General features: G+C 38.4%; 1 protein-coding gene across 1 annotated transcript in view; it reads right to left on the bottom strand.

Moving 5' to 3' along the window:
* The window catches only part of LOC120789183 (MAM domain-containing glycosylphosphatidylinositol anchor protein 2-like), a 164,588-nt gene that overhangs the window by 30,765 nt on the left and 115,995 nt on the right, over positions 1–17,828 (bottom strand). Inside the window, exons 10-11 of the mRNA XM_040125747.1 lie at positions 13,040–13,312; positions 2,268–2,416 (exon numbers count right to left, since the gene is read on the bottom strand). Coding sequence (XP_039981681.1) covers positions 2,268–2,416; positions 13,040–13,312 — 422 coding nt within the window. The remainder of the gene's footprint in view (positions 1–2,267; positions 2,417–13,039; positions 13,313–17,828) is intronic.

Below are 17,828 nucleotides of genomic sequence, written 5' to 3'. Positions count from 1 at the left end.
AAAAGACGAAAGAGAAGGAGGACGAGGAGGACAAGAAGGAAGAGTAGGAAGAAGCAGCTCCAAGATGGCAAGATGTGGGTTGAGAAAGTTACTTTGCAGGGTTTGGAGACAGCCAATCAAGCTTTTGGACAGCAGAGAAGGTTTTGAAATAGCAGGCTACAGTATCAAAACAAGAGCAGATGTCACACCTTTCCATTACATTCTTGACAGGTGCGGTGATATGTGTTTTGTGGTTCTCGTCCATGCACGCCTTTTGCCTAGAGCTTCATTCCTATTTCCCTTTCAGCTAGACTGTCTGTCACGAGGGCACTGGATGATAACACAAAGCAATCCATTACAGAGGCATAAGGTCTACCAACTCTAAGTATTAATTCATAAGTAGCGAGAGAAAATTATAATGATTCTCAGGGAATGGCAGGAGAGTTGCTGCTGGATCTATAAATAGATCTAGTGATGTAGTCCATGTGCCGGAGCTTTCTTTACTGCACCACTCTTTCACAGTCAGTCTGGGGGTATTTCTGCATTTATTTATTCACAAAAGTAGCTTCTCCTCCAACTCCTTTCTCTCTTCTTCTCTCTCATTTCCTCTTGCTCAATGCCTTTACTCTTTTGCTTCTTTCCTGTTCCAACTCTTCCTCACCAAAACACATTACAAAAAATCTTATTATCAGTCTAAATCAATACTAAAAGCTGGCACTCAATCAATCACAGAGGGTATCCTGTATACTACAAAAGTCTGGGAGAATCTCTTTCATCTAGACAGACAATAGAAGATTGGTTGTTATGCCTCGGAGGAAGGAAATAATGGTCACACAATGTACCCTCTTGAGATATCAAGGCAAGAAGGTGGAAAGAAATTAATTTGCCCAAACACTGACTCTATGCTAAAATGGACTGGGTTAGTGATGTTCTCTTTTTAATAAACAAGTGCAGAAAAAATTGAAATGTTAATGTGATTTCTGAGTTACCTTGGGTCAGTTCTAGCACAGATGCATGCACGTTATAATCTGTTTAAAAAAAAAAACTGTGGGGGACCAGCTGAAAATAGGAAAAGCAAATGTATATTCCTGGCAAGTTTTCTGACAAACGCCTGGCAAGCACAAACATGGGCGCTGTAAGCGCAACATAATTTATTACCAAACAGACCAACTGAGATATTTGACAGAAAAATCATTGCACCACAGAAACTTAACTGGTTTAGATTATGTTTTCAAGCTTCAGTTCCTTGAGGGTGTAGAGTAAAACAAACATGAAATTATAGTATTCATTGCAAACAGAACTGTCAGGTTATGCTCACTAATTCTAAGCAGAACTGAGATGGATTTAGAATTGCAGAAAGTGCTACATTTATTGATACATGCTTTTTAAAAAAAAAAAAAAAGATAAAAAAAACAGGCCTCCAAATGGCAGTTCAGTGCTCCAATGCAAAGGCAATGTTAACCTGAAAACCTGCGGAGTTAATGGAGCTAGTTCTCTGTTTCAGTCTTTATCTAAACGTGGTGCCACACCTGCTGCTGTAAATAAAATAGTATAAAAACCAAATGCAATCCACATCGCCATGAGGAGAGAGAGAGAGAAAGTGAGAGAGAGAGGAAGGTATAAATTGATTGGCAAAGAGAGAAAATGTAACCATGACATTCATCACTGTTGTCTGCCTGTCATCTGTGGAGTTAACTTGAGATGCAGGGAAAACAGGAGCTATGCTTGCTCTTTATCTCTGCAGGGTTCCCTTCCACTCCCCTGACTGAGCATCTGATTGAGAGCAAAAACAGTAGCAGTTCGTGGAAACCACAGAACTCGTTCAACTCACTGCCCCTGACAGGTTCTTAGCGATTCTGTTTGTCCCACAGAGGCTCATTCATATCCTCAAAAAACTACAGAATAAGACAATGAATCTAGTCGTGAGATTTGGCGCTGTCAAATGGAATACAACAAGCAAGCGCAAGCTGTGCAGCCACTTCTATCACATGCTTAAATTGGCAATATGAGAGGTTTTTAGTGCCCTCTGGCACAAAATCGACTCTAATTCATGTGCCTCAAAAAGAGGCTGACCAATACCAAATACTCAACGATTACTGTACCAGGAGCCAAAATTTCAGGCTAAAATATCAGAACTTATGTTCTCACTATAACAAAAGCTCCCTGATACACTTTGCAGTGCAGGAAACCTGAATGATGCACCCATTGTTTAAATAGAGAAAAGGTGAACAAATCAACAGGCATGAAGGTGAGTACTCAGACAGAAAACTCTTCACTTGTCATTCTACCTGTCTGATGCCCAGTCTGTAGGCGACAATGCGGTCCACAGCATTGGGGTTCATCTGGGTCCACTGGAGCTTGAAGCCATAGACTCTGGGTCTATTTTGCCACAGAGGGCTGTAGGTATCATAGTAGAACTCCGGGGGGTAGGCCTTTCCTGGAGAGAGACAGCACATTGATAGTGATACTAAATGCTATAATTCTCATTTAAGATGAAAAACACAAAGTCTAGAAACTATATAGTGGAATTTAAGGGTTCTTGCAACAAACCTTCAACTTTCAAACTCCACATCCCCAGTTTGTAACTTTGTTTCTATTAAAAAGCATTTAGTGTCAATACTGAAGCCAAGATAACCCCGATGACATCACTGGGGTAATTTTTTCAAGTTTCGGAAAGGTCCCTTCAGATCCATAGAAGATATTATACAACAGCTTTTATAGGCTGAGTAGTACTTGCCATAATGTGTGAACTTAACTTGTGTGTAAAATTGTTGGTGTGTCTCTTTATGATTGGTTAAAAAATTATACACTGAAAGCATATTATGACTAATGATTAAGACTTACAGCCCCATGACAGCAGTGCCAGTGTTTCACTGTATGACATTCCTTATTGTATGGTTTTTTTAATGAACACATTCCCACTAACACATTTGTAGATTGGATTATGTGGGCGATTTGGAAAAAAGTGCAGATCTTAAAACATTTTGCAGGATTATACAGTAAGACTGTAATGAGTATATGATGTAATAGGCAAACAAATGGAAAATGGCAAAAAAAAAGACTTGTTTTTATTTTGAAAGATTGGTGTACTTAGGGCTGTGCTGCTAGGTTATAATAATAATAATATTAATAATAATAAATATTACTATTATTTTGAGATCTATTTTCTTTGCCTGCAACCATAAGCATTAAAGGCAAACTCTGCCTTTTGCTGCAGTGATTTATTTTGTACACAACGCAGGCAAATTCAAGAATCTGTAAATGTAAACATGTAAATGTTTCATTTGTTAACATGGTAAGAATTCTTTCAAGCCAAAAGGAAAGCTGAATTAGCATGACAAAGATGTACAGTGTCTCTTATCTTTACTACATTGTGTTTTTTTCTATTTTTACCCACTCTATATTATATTCCTTGTTTCTGCTATGACCCAATTTTCCCTTAAGGATCATTAAAGTTTCATCTTATGTTACGTGACATAGAGTACATTCATGGCATAAAATCAAGGCTTGTACCGGACTGTTGTATGTCTAATAAAGCTATATATATCCTGAGTGTCCATCCCACACCACGTAGATCCTATCTGTGTGCTGGATGCCCCTACACTCAACAGCTTCCTCAGTAAAAATAAGGTCATAGAGATGGATCGGAACTATTACAGAGATCTTCTCAAACCTTTCAATAACATGGTTTGCTTTGTTGGAATCTCTGAGAATTTATTTTGTGGCTTGAAATGTATAAATTTTTTAAATTTTCAGCATTTCAGTCACAGTCTGCAAGCTGATTTCTGACAGCTGAAGAACGAGCTCGCAGAACATTGTACTTCAATAAATATCTGAAAACAAGCTTACAGGGTGACCTTTCCAGGCAAAGAATAGCAATTCACCTCAATGTCATGTTGTTGCATTTGTCCCTCTGCTATTTGCTCTTGTTTACTGAAGGATGACAATACCCAAGGCAGATGATTGTTAATAGCCATGGAAAAGACAGTAGAGCAGCCATTGTTAGCTCAAACAAAAGCAGCATTGGGACTTTATGTACCCACACAGAGATGCAGCAAGTAGTTGATGTATGTCAGGCAATTAGATCAAATTTTTAAGTTAGTTTATGTCATTGAAGAATTATAATGACATTATTTCCCTAAAAAGTTTTAGTGGTCTCGTGGGTCTCTCCCTAGATGCTCATTGGTGTGAAAAGATCCTTGAACCATTTGACTTGACCTGAAGTCAGTTCAAGGGAGGAATTCTACTCGGAGACTTTGGAGCTTGTGAAGGTCATAAGTTCAATTGGTTATATGTCTGGTTTTGAATTTCTATGTCAGTAGGCTAGCGGTTCTTAATCCTGAGCTGAATCTAAACAGTATAAAAATAGTGATAGTGATATTTTAGAGTGATATTAGTGATATTCTATTTTCTTATTGTCAACAAATCCCAGTCTACAAAGAACAAATTCAATAATGCAGTCATCCTACACATGAATACTGCCCCTTTAGCCAACTAGTGACACGGTCCTTCCTTACCAGGCACATGGCTAATGTATTTTGCTTTGAGCCAATTCCACATACAACGCACTGATGATGTAAATACTAACTAATGCAACAAATGTGTATTGATCCGCAGCTGAAAAAGCACTATTTACTCCTGTTCAAGTAGTGTTTGTTGAAAACTACAGTGCCCAGCTGTTTTAGAAAATTACTTAGACATTAAAAAAAGAAACCTTATATATATAGTGACTCATCTTTCAGTAGGAATGAATGAGCTTGGGACAACAGCCGTAGACGGGGTTGGGCGGACGAAAAGTATTGAGAGATGGACCCACGCATTGTTGGTTTGGTGTTTTCCTGAGATTTGTTGACATTAAGACCAAAATGCGAATAACACCAGCCTTATCCTTTAAGGAGAATTCATATGCAGTAAAAACAGTCACAGTGCTGGAGGAATCTGCACTATGCTGCTGTATTATAATGCAGCATTGGTTGTAGTTGATGTGAAATGACAAAAATATGCATTGTCTTGAGATGAAATCTACCAGAAAGAAATCAATATGGGGCCAACACTGCTGAATGGTTAATTAGACAGTAGAAAACATAATCCATTATGCACTGACAAATTTAATAATTTCTTTGCATCCAAGTTAAGGTGTAAATACATGCATTTTAGATATAATCATTCAGATTTACACAAATCAAAATCCGTGAGGTGCCTTCGTAGCAGGAAAAAGACGAATTTAGCGGTTTCATTCAGCCTCTGAATGGTTTGATCAATTCTCATAATTGACCATGCTAATAAGTCAAAAGCAGCACTGAGGGCATTTTGTTCTGCATTTTAGACCATAAATCAGGTTAATAATGCTTTGGGCAGCCAATTGCAGATCATTTGGCCTTTACATGGATAAAGCTATTTAAAATACAATATTCTGATCTGTGGGAAAGGAACTCTCATTCATCAGCCAGATAAAATCACTCAGAGAATATAAGTGAAAGCAAGAGGAATACTGTCAATAATTAAATACCATAATTTACTTTTAAATGTTTTTATCTTTATGTAGAGTTAAGAAATGCATCTGAAAATGTCATCAGCAATATACTGCAAGTTAACCCTTTCTGTTATAACTGAAGATGCTATAACATAAACTGTCCACATGCCTTGCTAAAATGCTAATGCAACCAGAAAAACACATTTTCCCACAAAAGAAAGGAAAGAGTAATTAGTGTCTGCACTTCACTCGGCTCTATTTCACTGTATAGAGCCAGCTGTGTTTAAAGCATACTGTACAACAAATGTTACTTAAGAAAGTCTGGCAGATATAGCCAGTTTTGTTCATGCAGTTTATACTATACAGTAAGGCTGATAAGAAAAAGAAGAGGCTGTAATTAGCAGTACAGCAAAGGCACAAAAGGTTAATTAAACTGACTTCTATCATTGTATGTTTTTCATAAGTTGTCTTTAAAGATTCCCACAGAGACTGATTTAGGAACACATGACTGAAAGGACCGTATTCATAAACAGACAGTGCCTTGAGTTAACTAAACTGTCTTATACTCAACTATTATATCAATTGTATGTCTTATTTTGAGAAAAAATCTCAGATAAAAAATAAATTTCTTAGAGCACATTCACAGCAAAGGCATGCACACTGTCATAAATTCACCGGTAAATTGTCTTCCGTTCAAATATACAATGTAAATGAGCTAAATTACCCTCACTCCTAATAATACTTTATGTGTGGTGAAGCACATTACCTAAGCCACTTACACTACTTGAAACAGATAACCCTGGGTGGGAGACATCAAACATAAAGTACAGAAGACTTAATTGATTTTTAAAAAATCTGTTTATAACAGCAGAACCAATGCAATGATTCATAACAGCTCAGTGAAAAACCCTTCAGGCAAGAAGCTGACCTTGTTTGGAGACTTCTTTTTCATTTTTAAGGGTCTACGAACATATTTTCTTCTTCAGGAAAACACTTTGTCCCACCATATGCTAAGTGTTACTATATGGTGCTGGGCTGATGTATGAGCTAGGCTTCTGTGGCAGAAATGATGCCTACATATGGATGCACAGCTGGTTGAGAAAAACTCAACACCACCACACGAATAGCTAACTGACTATAGGGAAAAGGCATTAGAGACATTAGAAGATTCTGTGGTAATTGCCTGTTTGTGTCCTTCTGGGCTCTCTGTGGCTTTTTTCCTTTAAGGGAAATTTTGAAAACTGAACTCGTAATGAGTCACTTCCACCATGCACCCTTACTATTGAGTTCATTCTTCCTCACCCCCCCCCAGTCAAATCAATTTGAACAAAACAAACAAAAAAACAAAGATTTCAAATTGTTGATCATATTAACTGCGATCGAATTTTGTTTCTCTTGACCCACTGTGACTTCTGATTTTATCCTTCTTGGTCAGAGCAAATAGAGGGCTGCTCTAGAGTGACTCATCTTGTGATAATGTATTCATATAAAAGAGTTAGAACCACAAAAATTAGGTCAGAAAATAAAAAAAGCAAAAAGGACAGAAAATATCAGAAATGGATTGTGTCTGTCCTTCAAGCCTGACAGACTTTCAGTCTGATCACAGATAACCTTATTCATATACTGCCTTTTTACTCTGACCATGTAATGTCAGTCATTACTACCTGCAGGATCCATCAATGTCAGTATGTCTCTTTGAGCTGGTAGTATTCAACATCATTTCTCCATTTACTGCAGGGCTGAAGTTCATCACCGGAGAACTGGGCAAAGACTTAAAGGCAGATAGCCGAGGTGCCTAAAATCATGTCTGGAACTCAAAGCTAAGGCACAAATGTTCATTGGAGACCACGGCTGATAAGGTTTATAAACCCCTGAGATAGAAGATTGTACTGGTTTGAAGGTAAAAACCTATTTAGTTTTTTTTTTTCTTGTATTTGAAGATATGAAAAATGATACGGACAAAAATAACACCAGCACAAAAAAACCCCCCCAAAAAAACAAAAACGCCCAGGAGGGTTATTTAAAACACACCTCAAAGAACCAAACAAACATACAATTAATAAATAAATCAAGATGGCAAAAACATTACTTGAAACAGATGATGGATTAAGTGATAATATATTACAATATATTAAAATAGACTGAATGCAGCATTCAGTATTCAGCATTCAGCACTGAAGGCATAAAAATGGAGTTGAAATAATCAGTGCCTATGTCACACTAAAGGAAATACAATTCCCTCCTAAAATGAAGATATCTGATTGCAGCCAACTATGGGCCCCATGTTCCACAATGTGATTTCTGCATCATTAGGGAGATTGGCTACAATAAAAGGGGAAACTGGAACCGTTCTAGCACATCATTATTTAGAATCTGAATTAATTTTATGGGAACTCGGAAGATACAGACAATGAATATCTGAACTTAGTCCCTGAGAATTTTACACGTATTTCCTTCTAACTGACGACAGACTGGCAAAAAGAGGGATTAAGTGGGAGAGAAATGAGAAACCTTGTTTGCCCTTTCTTTGTGAATTCCAGCAAAAGTGTATATTGTTTGTTCAATGAAGGGTAAGGGGGAGGGAGATGTGTGGACTAGCTCTGCAGAATCTGTTTGTTTATTATAAATTTCAGTTTTGCAGTGATTAGACAAATGCGATATCTTAAAGGGGCACTGCAGCGATTTTACATGAAGTTCATTTTACTCATCTTGTTTAGTGCTACACAGCCAGTTCACCTCTGCTCCTTCAATTTTTACTTTTTTTCCTTTACTCTGTCTCTTGTGAGTCCCCAAATTTTACGAAAGTGAAACACTAAGTTGCTGGATTACCCCTATAAATTTCATGTCTGTGTATTCTGTGAACAGTGTTTGACCCTATCACCGCTTCATCAGTACACATTTGCAGCCTAAGGACAGGGTGTATGGTAATGAAGACTTGTGCATAATCACTGACTGCATCAGACTAGAATGATAACACAGAAGAAATGCAGCCTGAAAACCCAAAGATGGTTAAATATTTGTTAATTTTCTTTTTCCCAATTCTAACTCTTCAGAGAAGCACGATTTCAGCATTTGTTAAAAACCCAGGGTTCTCATGACAGAGAGCCTGAGCCAAAGCTCAGTAGTACACATTACATCCCTCTGAGGGTGTCTCCCTTGGCAGAATTTAATGGCCAAGTTGGCCATTACAGCCAACTCACTGTTACCACAGATGTCCCAATAGCTTGGCTCATGGGCATCCATGCACATGCACACACACTCTCCCCTGGCACAATATACTTTTTGAGGCAGCACCATTTATATAGTCCTGAGAATGGCCTGCTGCTTGACTTTGGTGTGTTTGCACATGTCTTTTGACATGGTAACATATGTTTTGCATAGTGTCTTGAGTGGGTCCGTGAATTTAATCAAGCCACTGTGGTATCAAGCCAAAACTCCTGACTGATATATTTATTTCACATCTACAAAGCCTACGAAGAGGTCAGGGAGAGAGTGGGGAGGTGTCCTACCTGTCTTCATTCTGTAAAGTGAGCAAACCAAGATACCACCTAATTGCATGAGCCATAACAAATATTTCATGAGCTTCATCTTGAAGCAGGCTCACAAGTCATAGGGAGGAGCTGATATCCACTTTCTTTCCAGTAGATTATTTATTTCAGCCACACTACAGAGTAGCGTAGATCTCATATTGTGACTATTGAATTTTAGGATAAAATGAAAAAAAAATCTTGGAGAACAAGAGCTGTAATTAAGAGAATGGGGTGCACCAAATTTCATAGATGATGAGAGGAACCAAAGTAGATTTTCTGCACCATGCTCTTGCACTCAGGGGGTAACTAAAAAAGCCTCCATACCTTTGGCAACTACTGAGTCCAGATGGTGGGAATCTGGAGCATCGGGTGTGAGGAACGGAGTGATGGCGGGAGAGAAAGCGAAGGAGGGATGGAGGATGAAAGGGAAGGAAGGGGAATGGAGTTAGAAAGAGGGAGTGAGGGAAAGCAATAGCAGACAAAACCCCAGCCCTGTTGAGAAAAACAAATGGCTAGAGGGTACTATCTGGCTCAGTCTCCCTGCTCTACCCATTTCAACAGGGAGGACTGATTTATGACACACAACAGGGGAGGGGGGTTTCCATGATGTCCATCTTTTTCTCCAGGCAAGCTGGAGAGAGGGAGGATTATAGGGAGACATTTAAAATAAGAAAGATGAGGAAATGGGGGAAAGACACCATCGACAAAGAGAGAAAGAAAGGAAAAAGAAAATCAAGGGCAGAAAAGGTACTATTAGAAGACAGCAATAGATAGAGAGAAATGGACAGTAAAGAGAGCAAAGAAAGAGAAGAGCAACCTAAGTGGCAGGGAATCAAAGTAAAAAATACTCCTCCTGTGACCCTGAAGCTCCTGTCTCTAATGGGAGGTCGGGTAGATTGAAACCTTGGCCAGAGTTCCTGCGGTCACTCAGCGTGGCCAAACTACTTTGGTCTTGTCATAACAACCAGGTAGGAGATGGACATTTGGCGCTTGTGATGGACAAAAGCAAAACAAAACAAAAAAAACCTAACAAATAAAAACAACAACAACAGCAACAACAAAAAAACAAATGTAATCTAAAAGAAATAGCAGGAAGGAGGTAAATGTGTTTTATCTTAAAGAACATGTTTACTATGTAAGGCAGAGAAAAAGCCAACATGATTGACATGTCCCTTTCTGATTCATAATCTATGATGTTTTTTCATTTCAGTCTTCTTTTAAATTAATTGTCTATCAAATGCAGAAGCAACCATACGCCCTAAAACACAGTGTGACAAGGACTGTTATATGTTTGAGGAGCAAATTTCAGCTGTCCAAAACAATCTAAATAACTAAGTGGAGAGCATACTGAAGAACTGGTTGTAGACATGCAGTTGTGCCCTAAAAGAATGAAAGCAAAATATCTGCCATCAAGTGCCACGTCAAGGTGGCTCATTTCATACCACTAATGTGTGCATGATAATGCAAGTGAAATGTACAGTATGTAACTTTAAATAATTTACCGTTCAGTAAACCTCTCCCTCTAACAGGAAGTGTCAAATCATAGCTTAGCAAGCGTTACTAGGCACAGTAAATTGGTCAGCCTTTAATTTTCTCCATGTTGAAGCCTTGTGCTTACGGCTCTAGCAAGAGAGAAATTCTGCTCATAAAGATGAGTTCAAAAGTTTAAGAAATTGATTTTAACAGTGGATTTAACTGCTCTAACGTAAGTTACAAACATTAGCAAGTCTGACTTACTAGCGCATTACCTAAAGCAGTAACGTAACCCAGCCTTACTTTCAAGGCTAAGAAGTTTTTCATACTATGCCATTTTGTTGGACTACAGGTTACATTAAAAAAAGCCCCGTTCACAACAGCACATCCGCTGCGTAGTATTATTCCACTGTGTTGAGGTTGGTCCTGGATGCTATCAGAGTTTAGGGTATTGGATTGGATTTGGGGGAAATGTAACCTGAGCCAAACTTGTCATCCTTGTCACCCAAGATAGCATCACATTTGCTAAACATACTAGTTAGTCCTCAAAAGTTTTAAAAGGGAAACATTCTGTTTGAAAATACAAACAATAAAACATAAATCTAACCTTGCTTGTCCAAATAAACAGAAATAAAATAAAAATGAAAGCCAAAATAGTTAGAGTTATGTTAGAATGGAATATGATTCTGATCTTGCATTTTTCTAAATCATTCTTACAACACTAGGACGACAAGCTCTACAACGCAATACACGAACAATGCTGATTCTTTTTTTCTTACGTTACAAGGATCATCACCTGGTGAGGATGTTAACTTTTCGCCTGGGACCTGCAGCTTTAGCCTCAGTCTTTTAGCAAGATATCCTGTATGTAGCCATCAAAGTGCATTAAGACTCTTTTATAGCATTCTTGTTTTAAAAGCTCGAAACATTAAAAGTGAGCTGGTGACAGCATTTTCAACCAACTCGTGGAGCTAATTTCAGCTTAATTACCTAGGTAGCTACAGCTTACAGTAGTTGCAGCAACATTGGACTTTAAAAACATTGAATGTTTACATGTGAGACTCCCATCTCAAACAGACAGTCAATATTTGTTTCTTTTAAGCATAACCAAGATCATTTTATAACCTTAACATGTTATTATTACTGTAACCATGATGACCTTAAGCATTTATATTAACCCAAACCAAATGATATTTCCCTAGGGATGGTAATTGAGATTGGAATTGTGACTATTGTGACAATTTGGAATTGGTTCCAAATTGTCTGAACCATCAGAAGAGCCTCCAAGCTTATCGATTCCTTTTATCGATGCCGGTATGTTTTTCCAACAGTTACATATTGCAAAACAATAACGTTGAACTCATACGTCTATCTTGCTGGAAACTTGCAACAAGAAGGAGTCATGGCAGAGAGGAAGAAAGGGTCCAAAGCGAAGGAAGATGATGACAGTGCTAGTTATAATGTCTGTAAAATGGTAATTTCAAGTAAGGGTAGAAACACCAGCAGTATGCTGAAACATCTTTCTACGCAACACGGACTTAACTTCCAGGGATGCCATGTATGTGATACTCTATGCATGAATGCCACTGCTTGCCATCAGAGCAGCACAACCGCAGCATTTCCCATACATAGGCTCTACTTGGGAGGCCCGCCCAGGTAGATAAAATAATGCGGTTTCAACTCAAATCTTATATTAGAACACCTTATTTGGCTCTTTCCAAACTAACTAATTTCTGGCCACACACTGTCGTTGTTGTGTGCACTGCAGTAACAGAGTGGGGACTAGAGACCTCTGTGTGTGCAGCCGCCTAGCTAGCCTCTACCGATAGCCTGCATGCAAGGCGTTTAGGGAACATCGGTAAATTGTACCTACAGAAGATAACCTGGGTTAGTCTCACCCCCTTTAAAACAGCATGAGTGTCTGCATGCACAGTGGTAACACGCCACGCCATCCACCACCACAAGTAATTTTCAACCCTGTGGGAAACACTGCATCAATTAACGAGGGTTAACAGCCTATGTTATAATAACATTAGCGCCTCCGCAGGCAGGCTTAGCAGGTTTTTTCTCTGACTACGAAAACCTAAATGAAAACAAATGGTTTAAAAATATTCTCTTATTTCATGCACTACTTTTTCCACACAGAAAAGTGATCAGGAATCATTAAGGGGTTTGATAAAGAATCGGGCCGATACGCAGAATCGATAATGGCATTGATATCAATAAAATCTTACCAATTCCCATCCTTATCTTTCCCAAAACCTAATCAAGCTGCCGCTTTTCTCTCTCCTGTTTAGGTTGGAGGACTTGTTGAGTTAATAAACCAACAGTTGTCATTTTGGCCAGCAAAACTGATGTTTGCCAGCTAAAAATGAGAAACCTGTTTTTGTCTATCATAGTTTGAAGGACCCAGTGTTTCAAAAATTACTAAGAAATTTGTGAGGTAAATCTGCCACTGTTGTCACTGTAAACTGGATATGTACTGTGTGAGAATGTAAAGTTTGAGAAGGGTAGCAACAGTAACTAAGGAGGGCTTAGCGAACAGTCTGTTGGTATGAAAACTTTAGTAACAAGTACTCTTTACCTGTAACCTGGAAGGTGCATTTGCCTGCTCCAGCCTCATTGATGACATTACAGGTGTACTCCCCCCAGCCGTCTCGATTCAGGCTGCGGATCGTGTACTCTGTCTCGTCTCTTTGGGCATCGAAGGCTCCGGCGTGGAGCAGCCGGTTTGATAGAAGCCACTCGAATCGCAGCACACGGGAGGGGTGGGCTCGCAGCACTCTGCAGGTCATCACCACAGGCCTCCCTAGGCCCTGACGCATCTCCATGTAAACCGGTTCCACTGTCGGAGGGTCTGAGTGGGAGACAGAAAGGCTCAGATGGGTTCAGCTAACATTTGATAGGGACAAAAAAGTGTACCGAAGATGTATATGCAATGGAAATATGAAAGAATATGAAAAACGCCTTTAAAAGAGGACAAAGAGGAGAAAAAAAGTGAGTAGGAGGAAGGCGCATTGACATTGTCTACACATGCCAGACACTATTCAGACAAGGGCCCTTGCGATCAGACTAGCTTGTCTCTGACCTCCAGAGGTATTTACAGAGAAAAATATCTTGAAGACAGAAAAGACAGTCAGAATACAAATCTAGAAGAGTTAGGTATGAGAAGAATCAATAAATATATTTAAAAATCTAATCAAGGACAAGTTATGAATGTTAAAACACAAGGAAAATGGCTTTCTAGCAATGTGCTCAAAGCTTAAGAGGCCTAAGAGAAACATAACTGGAAAGAAAATTTAAAAATGTAAAAAATTTTCAGTGACAACACATTTAAATCAAATACAGACACTGTAAGGAAGAGAAACATTTTAGAGGATAGTCTAACATAATAACATGAATGGGAGCGGTGAGCAGAGAGAAAAGGTGAGATTTAAGCATACTGTAAGTAAACCTTAAACAATCAGCACAGCAGAGTCAATATAACTCAGCCATAAATGAAAAATGATGAGTGACAACAATTTTAGGAAGTGTGGCAATAGGTGCGGGAAGATAAATTATGCAGAAAAACTAGAACAATGTTCTGAAAGAAATCAGTCATGCTTCACAGAAAATTGGGAACAGGATGATGAAGTACACCTCAAGCTTTCAAAATGGAAAATTAATAACTTATTTGAGTATCTGACAGGCTTCACCTCTTCCCACCAAGACAACCCTGTGGTGAATTATTTAGCTAGTCATCTCAGGGTGAATTCAGGAGCTGAATATGACCCCAGTGCAACCCAGACTGCAACATAAAATGTGATTTTATTTAAAATTTTGGCATATGTTACATGTTTGCTAGATTAATGTGCATGGGGATAAAATGTGTCTGTAGGGTTGTCGTGAGGAAAATGTGTGTAAGAGCTTGTTTGTTCAAGCAATGAAATGGTTATGAATAATTTCCCCAGCTTAAGCATCTCTGCTCTTGACATGCTCATACAGATGCTTGACAAAAGTCACGGCGGGGCTTGAAAAACAACAGTGAATGCTGAAGAGAAGAGACGGAATGACACAGAGCCCCTTAATTGCCTGAAATTTGCATAATTCCGTTCAGAGTAAAGCTGAGGCGGGTAGCTGTAGCCAGGGCAGGGGATGTTACTTTCCAAAATGTAATCTGTTACAGATCACTGATTAACTGATTGAAACTGTAATCTGAAACATAATCTTCTACATTATTCACACTCGATAATATAATCTAATTACTGAGCCTTCCGAAGTTGATAGGATATGCAATTAAATGAACAGTTTATTAAAATTTACAGCATATAATTTGATAACACTATTAATGTCATTATCTAAAACTATAATCAGCCATTTTAGATATGGAAGATGCTAAACACTCACTAGCTAAATCTTTTTAAGCTATCTTTTTGAATCAGCGATGGAATGTTGAATGTCCTAGCTATTTTTTGTTTTTGTTTTTTTAAATAAAAGAGAGAACTTTAATATTTGTAATTCTGTTGCACATAATTGAGTTAACATCAGCCCAGGATGTAGAGCAGGTCTTCCAGGCTGGAGAAATGCATATAAGCATAATAATCACCAAAATTCAATATAACAGTGTGGTTTACTTTGTTGCCCTCTATGGTAATTATCATACATCCTACAATTCACACAGCAGCTGGCATGATTAATGACACGCCATTAGATCGGTAGACTGGCTGAAATGTGAAAAATAGGAAATCATTACTGGATGACAGAGAAAGTAAACACAAATCTTGCAAGAGGTTTGGATTCAAAAGATAAAAAAGTTTGCCTACTTCACCTGATGCTGTTCACAAGATGGAGAATAAAGTGGCCTTCATATCCGCTAAAAGAAACAGCAATCAGTTCCTCCTTCAAATAAGCCTTGCCTGGGCTTTTACCCAAGTGTAGGGGCTTATCTAAAACTCCAAAAGAAGGATCTCTACTTATCACCTTAAAATTGTAGGTTTGTGTGAGGCGGTGAACCACAGACCAGCTCATCAGCCTCCCTGAGTGGCACTAGACCAAATTGCAGTAAGTGCATTTCCACTCACACAGAAAGACAAATGAAGACAGGGTTTGAGTCTGCAGAAAATGAAAAAAAAAGGAAACAAAACCTCTTACATAACCAAAACATCCTTTAAACAAGGGCACATGCTTCATCTCCCCCCTGTGCATCTCCTGTGAAACAGCTGCCCAGCAAACATGAGGAGAAAGGAGCGAAAAGGTCCTTTGTGATATTCCCTGAGCAGTGCTCGCTAGGTTAGTGTAGCAGCAAGGGCAACAAGGGCTCGGAGTTGTTGTAAGTCACAAGCTGAGGGAAAACCCTGAGCACTGGCTGAGATGTAATCTATCATCAGTCACCAGTGGATACCTTGACAGTAATGTGGAGAAAAACAAGATTTAGGAGCACAGAGGTCTTTGCCCCATGGCCCACGTGGACTGCCATCAACAGGGAGGAGGAAAGAACAAAGACATGGGTGTACATGAAGAATACATGTTTGTGTGTGGGAAGCTGAGGTGAATTTGTGTGAAATGCTGCTTGAGTGGTTTACAATAAACTTCAGCTTCAGTCAAAATAGGTCACCTTTTTCTTCCATGTACTTTTGGTGAGTGCATCACTTGAAGGACATGCAACTCCTGTGCCTGCAAAAGTAAATTGTACTGTACAGTATGTGAATGTGTACATGAAGCATATATGTGTTTCTTCTGTGCGGTTGGATGTTAATTTATTTTTTCTTGTTTTTCTTTCATCTTTTCTTCTTGAAAGCAACAGAATTTCATCCCTCATGGCTCACTAGATGGCAGTACGCAAATCTTTTATTCAATTAACAGTACCAATACAACATAAAAATACTACATTACAAGTAAAAGTTCTGCATTCAAAATCCCACTTAAGTAAAACAATCTCACTATTATCAGCACAATGTACTTAAAGTTTAAAAAATAAGAGCACCTCCTGGAGTGCAGTGCAAAATAATGGCCTGATTATTGCCATAAATTCTCATAAAAGCTGGTATACAAATAATGACAGAGTGTAAAATAACAGATGGAGCTGTGGCCAACACTAACAAAGTCCAGTCACTAATGTCAGCTGCATAAAAAAAACCATACCATTGCCATACCCTCCACTCTGCTGCTCTCAGTTTTTCTGTTTTAACAGAAATTAAAAAAAAACAACAACCAAAAAACAGAAAGAAAACTCTTTCTTCTTTGCTGTACTCCCAATCAATGTTCAGCTACTGTCGTCAAACCTCAACACATTAAAAGCCTGCTTATAAAAGGAAAGCTGCTCTTTTAATGTGGGAATTCTGGAGTGGTTGTTGAGAGTGGTATTATTGCTGCGGAAATAGACATTATATCGACTTTATGAAGACAAAGGGTAAACATGGAGGAAGTTTTAAGTTTGCATTAACTGGGGAACAGGACAAATTAGAAACAAAGGCCTAATATAAGCCTGTTCCAAATAAATGTTGGTTTTTCTTTGCCACTGAGGTAAATATAGACCACGGTTTGAGAATTTTCAATATACATTACAACATTAGATCATTAATACTGATGCAACAATGTGTCAATAGCATTTACTGATGTACCTGTTGAAGGTGGACTGTGTTTTAACTGCTTTATATGTGGCTGGATAGTTTAGCCCATTGGTTCCCAAACAAGAGGCTGTGCCCCCACCAAAGGGTGGCCATTGGTTTTATCTTTAACAAGAATTATAGTTTACATCAATGTTTTTATTTAAGATCTTAGATGTAACCAGTAACTGTAGCTTTCAGATAAATTTAGTGGACTAAAAAGTAAATAATATTTCCCTCTGAAAGTATAAAATAGAATAAAATAGAAATATTCAAGTAAAGTATGCTATTTGAGAAAATGTACCTAGTTACTTTCCACCACTGCTGCATGCCTGGTGTGACATCCTTGCATTGTTATCCACTTTTTTATAGTCTGTTGACACATGCTGGATAAACATGTGACATATCAGTGCTCCATTTAGAAATATGTCACGTTTATCCCACAACAGTGTTTAACAGCTGTTCGTGGGAGTATAAAAGAAAAACAAAGGCCTTGTTTTTTGATGGAAGCAAATGCATCCTTGTGGGAGAATAACCTTTGTAGTATAACATGCTTCACTATCAAGTCTTGATCGAGGAAATGACATTCATTATGAAGTCAAACAGTCATATACAGAATATAGAATTATAAGCCTAATTCAACTGATTTATAATGAGTCTCTGTGTTGAATAATGTAGAGAAACGCTGCTCCGCATCAACGCACCCTCCTTCCCTCACACTATAGCTGCTGTAATCAAACAATGAACTTAAGCACCATCTGCATTACCATATTGTTATTAAAACTTATG

This window comes from Xiphias gladius, chromosome 4 (assembly GCF_016859285.1).
Source record: "Xiphias gladius isolate SHS-SW01 ecotype Sanya breed wild chromosome 4, ASM1685928v1, whole genome shotgun sequence".
Lineage (NCBI taxonomy): Eukaryota > Metazoa > Chordata > Actinopteri > Istiophoriformes > Xiphiidae > Xiphias > Xiphias gladius.
Note: the sequence above shows the minus strand (reverse complement) of the source record. Positions and strands in the feature narration are given on the sequence as shown.